A 9628-nucleotide genomic window follows, 5' to 3' on the forward strand; every position below is an offset into this window, starting at 1 on the left:
GGTGGCATTCCAGGTAGAGGGTGCCTCCACGGCCATTGGGCCAATTAAGCAGTCTTGGGCACAAGCCTGGGCAGTCATACTCAATCAAACTTGGTTGAAGTTTCAGAGGAGATAGGAGGGCCAAGCCGTTGCTGATGGAAAACGGTAGAGAGAGGGAGAGGGTCAGAGATGTTCCCGGTAAGTTTGGGCAGCCTGGGCCGGGTCCTTCTCGGGAGCGTCCAGGATCCTTGACAGCTGTTAAGGAAGCGGGGTGAGAAAGGGTTAAGTGTGCCCGTCTACCGCCTCAAATTCTTCCTGTGTTTGAAATCCTTTGGGTCTCTCAAACCCTCTGGCCCCAGCCAGGCAGGCATTGTCTGGGAAGCGTTTGTGGGTTGTCAGAGCGCAGTGCAGCCTTTGTTGTGGGGCCACCTCTAGGTTCCCTCTGGCGCCCAGGCTGGGGCTGCAGAGTGCGTGCCTGGAGGGGGGCGGTGCGGGAGGCTCGCCCCCTCTCGCTCTTCCTGGCCCCCCCTCCAGCCCTCCGGATGACCACATGACCAAGTGGGCTCTCTGCCAAGCTCCAGGCTACAAAATGCAGCCCCTAGAGTGAGCAGGGAGCATTCTCACTGGCAGCCTGGACCACGGGCAGCTGGAGCCGCGGGCCGAGCAGCCAGCCACTTTGGAAAGAGCTCGCTGCCTTCCCGGAGCCTCTGAAGCCAGCTTGGCGGCGCTGCCCGCTCCAGAGAGGGAGAGGCTGCAGGAGAGGGCAGGCGGCAAGCGCGCACGGCCGGCCAGCCTGCTGCGCGGCCCGGGAACCCCGCGAGCTCCGCGCCCACCAGCCCGCACCAGCCGGGGCAAGCGCCTTTCTTGGCCTGCGGACGCCCGACTTCTCCGCCTCCCCGCCTCCTGGCCAGGCCGGAGGAGCAGCATGAATCTGCGACTGTGCGTGCAGGCGCTCCTGCTGCTCTGGCTCTCCCTGACCTCGGTGTGTGGAGGTGAGTGCGTGCCTCCCGTAGCCCGCGCTTCCCTCCTGCTCTCCCGCTGCCTATGCCGCGCTCTCCGCCTCCCGGAGCCCAGCGCCCGCCAGGCAGCCTCGCGCCGGCCGCAGAGTGACAGGGCGCCCAGGGCAGGGACCCATCGCCTTGCCCCTCCAGGCTGCCCCTCACGGTCCGAGAAGCTCAGGGCCTCTGGCGTGCTCCCCGGGTCCCGCGCTCCACATCCCACGTGGTGGAGGGTGGCGGGGGCACGTCCCTCTCCCCTCGTGGGTCAGTGAAGTGAACTGACCTGAGCCCGGTGGGCTGGGCTCCCTCGTTCAAGGTTTTCTAGACCCTGGAGGTTTGGAACCGCCGGCGGTCTGGTCCTAGGGGGCAAGATACTGGAGATGATGTGCCAAGATGCAGACGTGACACTTGTTGCATAGGCAGGAGCGGAGCTGCGGGGGAGTGGAGCCCAGCTGCTGCTCCTTCAGCTGCATGTGGGCAGAGGCAGCCTCCCCTTGGCCAAGCTGGTTCTCTCCACACTTACTCCAATGTCCTGTCTGGTCTCTTCTGCTCCTGCGCAGGAAGTCCACAGACTCTGTTCTTCGATATCCTGGCTCAGCCTCTCCTTTGCCCCAGGTACAGACATGCTTCACCTTAGTGCCCTGTCTCCAGGCGCCAAACCGGGAAACAGTGCCTAACGTGATGCCTCCACGCAGCTCAGGGAGGGGGAGTCCTTTTGCCCCCACCTGCACCACATGCCCCGCCTGGCACACTTGGCACTGGTGCTCCCTTGCCCTCCCCGAGCCCTAGCAGTCCCACCCCGGGCTGCCTGTCCTCTGTGTGTCAGTGTGTCCTGAGGCTGCCAGCTCCCACCTCCAGCTGCCACAGTCCTGTGATCTGGCTGTCACTGCTGCTGCCTGCCCGGCACCACAGAAAGAAAGGCCAAGACCGGGTGGATTAAAGCCTGTGCTAGGACTGGAGGGAGTCACAGGAGGTGGGAGCAGAGGGGGGCAGAAGACAGGGCAGCAAGTTTCCTCCAGGAAGAGCACTTGGTCCCAGACCCTCTGGAGCAGGACAATGGCCTGCAGCCCAGGAACCTCTGAGGGGCCCGATGGGGCTCTACCTCTCTCTCTTTGTAGGTCCCCTCCTTTCTCTGCTCTTGTCTTATGACACTGCCCTGGCCCTGGAGCACTGCCTGGCTCCTCAGAAAAGCACGTTGGTTGGGTCTGGCATCACCCGCCTTCAGCTAGCTGTCCAGTGGTCTTCCTCTCAGGGCCCGTGCTCTGCGTCAGCCACCTCCTTGATAAGAAGGGAGCAGGCTTTTTCCTTAGAAACTCCTGTCAGGCAGTCAATGGCAGGAAGAGAGCAAAATATATGAATGAAAGACACCACCTGGGCCTCCTCTATGAGCCTACCATCCAGTGTAGTTGGCAAGACAAGACACCCACCTGACACCACTACTGCTAAATAGTCCAAGGTGATGCCTTCGGGGAAGAAAGAATGGCTGCAGAGAGGGTGTTCCAGAGGAAGCTGGGTTTGCCTGATCTGCGTAGCTGGTGCTTCCCCAGAAGCTATGGGGAGACCCCTTAGCCAACTGACCACCACTAGTGCCCTTTTGGGATCCAGCTGTTAGGGCAGTACTGGTAAAGGGGAGAGCTGGTTTCAGAGGGAGGGGACGCTATATCTGGCCCAGACCCTGTCACTTCTTGCTTGAATTCACCCTTCTTCATTAGGCTATCTATCTGCTATCTATCCTGATTTGGGTCAATTCGTTGCCTTCACCTTTTGCTTAAGCCCAGCACAGCAAACTCCCAGGGCTTCCATTGCCTTCTCCACCCCATGACCTCTCCTGGAGCCGAGGATGGGCACCTCCGTACAAGGGGCAACCAGCCAAGGACCTAGGTACCCATGTCTTGTTCCTCCTGCTTTCTGTCCTGGGTCAGAAATAGGAACCCCAGAACCTCCTTTCCCGTGGCCAAGACTTGTCTGCTTTCCCCACCCAGAGTCCCCAGGCAAAGTCCCAGGCCTGAAAACCATACTTTCTCCACAATACACTCTGTCCTGAGTTGGAATGCCCCCCACCCCTCCACCCGGTACACACATACTCCTCCACTGCCTCCTGACCTGGGATACACTTTGCTCTTCTGAGTCTGAGAGCTGCTGGGCCAGGGCCAAGTGTTCCTTGTTCTCTGTCTGAGTACCTTTCTTTCTCTCCTTCTCCTTCTCCTCCCCCTTTCCAGGCCTAGCTCAACGCCTGCAGTCACAGTGATAGTATGAGAACAGCCTGCTGTACCCCTCCCACTTAGGGCGGGGCAATCACGGCTCCATCCCCAGTTCCTATGCGCTAAGCATCCATGTAACCTGAGTCAGGCCTCTTAGTGGCACAGGACTAACGCAAGTGGAAGGCCAGGCTGCCAGCGCGTAAGATGTCCAAGGGTGGCAAAGCAGGCATGAGATCACTCAGGGCACTGGGATGGGGGCTGGGCAAACGAAGGAGGCTTCATCCTGGAGACACATGCAGGACCCTGAGTAGTGGAGGGGACATAGCCAGCAGGGTCCCCACAAGAGCACCCATGTGGGCTTTTAAAGCCATCACAAGATAGGCTAGATGACAAGAGGAAAAACAGGTGCATCGTTCCTGGTGAGGCTGGTGTTCCTGAAAGCCACACATACCTCATTGTGCATTGGCAGGCCTGGATTTCAGGCTGCTGGAAAATCAAACCCTGTTCATTGCTGACTGTTCTCAGCGCAGAGGTGCTGGGGCTTCATTGCTGGTGGCACTTTGGAGAGCAATGGCTCGAGTGCCTCTAGCCTGGAGATTCTTTGGAGGATTGCTCCAGCCTCCTGTTAAGTAGCAAATGAGTTGGAAGAGACCAAGTGCACTGAGAAAGGCCCCCATTTCTAAAGGGGAATTCTTTTGTATAACCAGGACCTCTGCAATGATGAGAATTAACAGCCTTTAAAAATCCCTTTGGACAGGATAAAGCCTGGGTTTCAGGTGTCCGCTTATCTTAGGGTGAGCCAGACTCAGAATCAAAAGTAGGAAACAGGTGGGTGATGGGATCAGGGTGCGGGAGGAGCTGCAGACTTCTGGTTACAAGGACAGTGAGCCGCCCCACCCGATGGGATGCAAAATGCCAGGGGCTTCTGAGTGGCTGATCTCCAGGGCCTGGCTGAGTGCTCAGTCAGCTCAGGGAGTTCCTGCAGGCTTAGAGTCTAGACTTCTCCCTGGCCAGAGTCTGAAGCACCATCCTTGTTTCCCATCCTGTTTCTCTGCCACCCTCTCCCCTTAGGACCCATCACCCCTACCCTCCCACCAACACTCACAGTCCTGGGTGCTGAGCATTTGCAGATGATGCACTCCCCAATCCAGGCACCGTGCCTCTCTTCTCCATGCCTACTGTACCCCTGGTCCATAGCCTGTGCCATTGCCCCATGCCCACTCCACCCCCAGTAGTTGGCAGGGATGCAAGAACCAAGGTCTCGCTTATATTGTCAAAGCTCCTAGGGTCCTTCCCTGTGCCTGGCCACACTCTCAGCACAGTCCTTCCTGCCCTGAGTATTTCTCTGGCACTGCATCCTCATCAACATTATTCTCATCGGCCTCAGTGCGCAAGGAGAGCCTGGAGGGGACCCCAAAGCACAGGGAAGAAGCTGAAGCAGCTCCAGTAGGGGACTTAGTGAAGGTCCTTCTCTCCTCCCTGCCCCCCTGGCCCAGACCCTTTGCCAGTGTAGCTAAGAGGGTAGATAGCTCTATGACAGTTGGAAGCGACCTCCTGGCCCCTGTCCATGCCTACTGCCCTAAAGTGGAAGTCTAATTTGTATTTTAATTCTCATTAAGTGATGGGTTTAGGGGAGGAGTTGACATATTAACCCACCCCAACCAGAAGCATAGAAGTGTGGCTGGTAAACAGCAGGGTTGTAATGGGCCTCTGACTTTTCTCCCGGGGGGTGGCGGGGGACGGACGTTGTGGAGGACTAGATTGTGTGTGTGTGTGTGTGTGTGTGTGTGTGTGTGTGGAGAGAGAGAGAGAGAGAGAGAGAGAGAGCGAACAGCGGGCCCCAAGAGTCTGGGCAGGGAGAGCCCTAAGGACAAACTCACCTACTTTCATCCCAAGAGGAGGATCAACAATTGGAAATTGTGTGCAAGTAGAGGAGGAATCACAAGAGCCAAGGAACCAAGGAAGGATGCTGGAGGCAGGGAGGAGGGAAAGGAGGAATGGCCAGGGGCAGCCAACGAGGTGGGGGGGTATATGGAAACTGTAAACTAGTGGTAGGGATTCTTAGATGGGTGGAACTGGGCTCCAGGGAGAGAGATGTAGCTGAAGGTAAATCCAATGATGTTGGGGAAGAGAGGCTGGGATTTCTGATCACTGCTTCGGAAGCCATATTTCTGCAGGCCAGCCCCCTACTAGGCATTGCATGGGCACCCTGCCAGACTGCCTCTTGCCCAGCACCATCTCATCTCCCTGCTCTGCCATTTTCAGTCTTCCTTGGTTAGACTGCAGCCTCTATGAGAGCAGGCCCATGTGCCTTCTGCCTCATGGAAACCAGGAACACCCAGCACCACTTGAAGTCTACTGCCAGGGCTTGGTCTGGCATCAGAAGGCTTCTACTCGAAGCCAAATGTGGACAGATGCAGAGCAGGGTCCAAGAGAGCAGAAGAGAAGCCAACTGGGATTGAAATGGCAGGAATTTGCATCAGGTAGAGGATTGGCATGTGATATGAAAGGAGATAGGGCATCTGGCGGGGAGGTGCCGACTGCAGCAGCTCAGCCCCCTCCTCATTCACAGACTTGCTGCTTCAGGTAGCCATTCACTCATTTGTTCATTCATTCATTCATTTATTCATGTAGTATTTATTGGTCTCTAAATCTGGTCACAGGCTGAGTAGAACCAGCATAAGGCACACATAAGAGTCAGAGGACTTCCCCTCCCCCAGCCATTCCCACAGGGTGGCCACAGGAGATGTGAGCCCAGGAGATGCCTAAACACTGGTGAGATGCCAGGGGTGAGGTATGAGATCTCTACTACTCAAAAGTGGGCCATCTCAGCCCTAGGCGGTTTGGCTCACCGGAAAGAGTGTCAGCTTGGGGACTAAGGGTCCCAGGTTCGATTCTGGTCAAGGGCATGCACCTAAATTTCAGGCTTGATCCCCAGCCCTGGTTGGGATGTGTCTCTCTCACATCAATGTTTCTCTCTCTGTCTCTCTCTCCCTTCCACTCTCTCTAAAAGCCAATGGAAAAATATCATCAGGTGAGGATTAAAAAAAAAAAAGTGGGCCATCGCATAGCAAAGGACCTAGGAGTACAATGACATGATGTTCCAGATTTGGCTTTAAAGTACTTCAGCAAAGAAAAAAAAGAAAAGGGATAACAAAGGCATATGTGACTCCCTCTTGCATCTGGGTGGTGGGTACGTGGTGGCGGAGGCATTCATTTCACTGATGTGTCGTGTGCTTGAAATGTCTCTAGTGTATCAGTTGCCAGGGGGTTTTATTGCCTGCTGTGCCCCAGCCAAGTACAGGCACAGTGTCCCAAACTGCACCCCCAATTATGTTCTCAACAAAGAACAAGTTTGTGCCTGCCAAAAACATGACAGGACTGTCAAAAGGACATAAACTCAGTTCCATAACTGTCAAGATGTGAGGTAGGTTCCATTTCCCCCAGGACAGTGTAAAAATTGCAAATTGTTCATCAAGATAGAAGACAAAAACAAAGAAAAGCTTTGAGGAATGCCGCCTCATGGAAAGACTGTCCCCTGCCACAGGCCTGTGGTCTGCGGTCCCCTGCTTATTTGAACCAGCTTTCCTGCTAACAGGCTTTCTCCTTCTTGCAGGGCCCCTGCCACAGCCTTCTGCCGGGAAGGGGCTGGAGGAAGGCAATATTCACCACCTGGTGCAGCCCAGAGGGTCCAGGAATGGACCAGGGCCCTGGCAGGGAGGTCGGAGAAAATTCCGCCGCCAGCGGCCACGCCTCTCTCATAAGGGCCCCATGCCTTTCTGAAGCAGGTACTTGAGCCTCTGGTCAGTGGGTGGTGTGGGAGGGCTGGGGGAGGATCAGCCTGGAAGCTGGGTAACCCTGTGCTCATCACTGGTCAGACACCTGCCCCAAGAAATCCTGGCATCACACACAACGGGACTTACAGGGCACCCATCTCACCCCCTCATTTTGCAGGAGAGGAGACTGAGGCCCAGAGAGGGGCTTGTCACTTGGGAGCCAATCGCCTGGCTTCCCAGGAGTTGGGTGTTGGCTCCCCTCCACCCTGGGGTTGGGCCGGCTGACCTAGTTGGAGAGTTCTAGAAGTCCTAAGGGATTTTGATGAGCTGTGGATCCTCACCAGAGAGCGGGAGGAGGGAGGGGGCAGAGAGCCTTGGGGGCAGCAGGCAGAGAATTAGAAGAGTTGCCCAGGGAAGGAGAGAAAATCAAAGGTGACAGCAGAGAGAGCAGTGCCTAAGTCTGTTTCTGAGGCCTGGCCTGTTGTCTTTTTCCCTGTAGCAGGATAAGGTGGCACCAACTCAGAGCTTTGGGCTTTAGTTTAGGTTGTGAGGAGGGCAGAACGAGCTGTCTCTTCTCCTTCCCCCAGGTGATCCCCTTTGACCAGAAACATGTCAATGATTTCTCCTCTGGTCATTTTTTGTCTCTTTAGGACTGAAGGGGCCCTCAAGTACTTCCCCCCTGCACTTCTCTCTACTTCCATAGATTGGTCTGCTTCTCTGGAGCCCTTATATCCATTCGCCTCTCATCTTGCACACGTCCTAGCTGCTGATGGTCCCAGCTCTTCTCACCCACCAGCCTCCCTGAATGACGTGGCCCTTCTCTGGACTGACTTTGGAGACCCAGCACTGGAAGGCCGTCCTTTTTCTGGATCTCGTCCTGCTCTAGTATCCACCTCTCCCACCTAATACCCCAACCTCCAAGCAGCCCTCCCTTCCTCAGGTTTGCCCTGGGGCCTGCATGGAAACACTCCCTTCTTCAATGGGCTCCAGCAGATCCCAGGTTTTCATGCCAGTTGGACCTTTAGCAGGCCTCCAGAGGGAAGTAAAGAGATGAGCAATGAGAGACTCTAGTTAGAGGCCAGGAGCTTTGGCATGCAGACAGGGTGCCTTGGGGGCATTGGAGTATGTGTGTGTGTGTGTGTGTGGGGCGGGGGGGTTGGTGCTCTGGTGAAGGGGAGGGGTATAGCATTAGAGAAGAGGAGGAATAGCTTTATGGCTGCTTTCTCAAGAGGCAAAGGAGAGGGACATACAGCACTCTGTCACTTCTCTCATCTTACTGTGTCTTCTAACACTCCCCCAACTCACTGCTCCCTAACTTCCTCTACCCCCCCCCCAGCAAGTTCAAGCTCTAGCTCAGGAGGGGAGGGTGATGGGCCTGAGGTGGCTCCATACTCTCCCAGGATCAAAAGCCAGGCAGACATGTTTTTGCCAAGAATCACAGAATATCAGACCAAAAGGAATATTGCAGATCACTAAGCTCTGCCTCCTTATGCAAACTCCTGCAAAGACAGAGGCCTAGAGAGGGACAGTGACCCACTGAGGGTCACTGCAGAGCCAGAATGAGGACCTAGGTCTCCCAAGTCCCACTTGATGATGTCCTCTTCCCTGTTGATGTCTTTTCAAAATGTATTAAGTGCCTTTTCTTGGGGTTGGGGCTGGGGCCGGCTGGGAGGGGAGAGGATAGTGGACTGTGAACTGCCCCACGGTGGCAGTGGCATGGTGGCGGTGGTGTGGGGACAGAGCTGCTCCAGCCTTCCTGGCCTGCCTCTGCTGCTTCATTCCCCAACCTGGGCTGAAAAATTCCTTAACTGGCCAGCTGACCCCATTCTGTCAGCACTCCCAGACCCCCGATATTTTCATAGGGGCAGCTCAGGCACTGAGATTAACAGTCCAACCCCAGCACTGGTTTTCAGGAGCTTGGAGTTGACCTTGAGTAATTGGACTCAATAGCCTTCCCTTCATGTTGACTGGACCTTCTTTCCTAGTGGCCTTCCCTTTGTGGGAGGGGGAGGGAGAGAAGAAAGAAGGGAAGGAGGAGGTGAAGGAGAGAAGGAAGGATGGGAGGAAGTATAGGTCTGAGCAGGCTTCCTTCTCAGAGGCCTCCCAGGAGTGAAGAAAAGGGGAGACAAGAGCCTGACAGCCACATATGTATGTTTGGGGAGAGGGGGAGTCAGGGCCCCTGAGTCCCACAATAACCCTTATGTTGCCTTACCCGCCTCTCACCCTTACCTCTGCTGCTGCTAATGCTACTGCTGCTGCTGCTTTAAGGCCCACCCTGGGAGCCCACCTGGGCACTTGCCTCCCCCCACACCCCTCAGACTCAGAGTAGGGGCTGGCCAGTGTCCAGAAAGCCTCTTCTGCCACTGATGCCCCCACCAGGGGCTGGGCCTTCTTCGCCCTCTTCCTCTCTGTATCTCCTGACTCATCAGCTGCCCAGCCCCATGGGGAAGGGAGGAAGGCGGGACATGGCAGTGGAGGGCAGTGAGGGGCTGGGGGCCTGTCTTATTTAAAGTGGTTGTGTATGATTCTTATACTAATTTATACAAAGATATTAAGGCCCTTTTCATTAAGAAATTGTCCCCTTCCCATAGTTGTGTTCACTGTGTTTGTAAAGATTGTTCTATGTAAATATGTCTTTATAATAAAGAGTTAAAGATGATAATTTGCCCTTACT

At 55.6% G+C, this 9628-nt stretch overlaps 1 protein-coding gene across 1 annotated transcript; it reads left to right on the forward strand.

Moving 5' to 3' along the window:
* The first annotated feature begins 744 nt into the window (after positions 1-744).
* APLN (apelin) lies at positions 745-8081 on the forward strand. Its single transcript, XM_014458648.2, has 3 exons — positions 745-971; positions 6795-6966; positions 7605-8081. The coding sequence occupies exons 1-2, from the start codon at positions 905-907 to the stop codon at positions 6959-6961; spliced, it is 234 nt and encodes a 77-aa protein (XP_014314134.1). The 5' UTR covers positions 745-904; the 3' UTR covers positions 6962-6966; positions 7605-8081.
* The last annotated feature ends 1547 nt before the right edge of the window (positions 8082-9628 follow it).

Source organism: Myotis lucifugus, unplaced genomic scaffold (genome assembly GCF_000147115.1).
Source record: "Myotis lucifugus unplaced genomic scaffold, Myoluc2.0 scaffold_2, whole genome shotgun sequence".
NCBI lineage: Eukaryota > Metazoa > Chordata > Mammalia > Chiroptera > Vespertilionidae > Myotis > Myotis lucifugus.

Excerpts from the sequence above, each read along its gene's own strand:
- APLN (XM_014458648.2), top strand. The coding sequence starts at position 905 with ATGAATCTGCGACTGTGCGTGCAGGCGCTCCTGCTGCTCTGGCTCTCC. Across the intron at positions 972-6,794 it reads CCTGACCTCGGTGTGTGGAG|GGCCCCTGCCACAGCCTTCT; the intron begins GTGAGTGCGTGC and ends TCCTTCTTGCAG.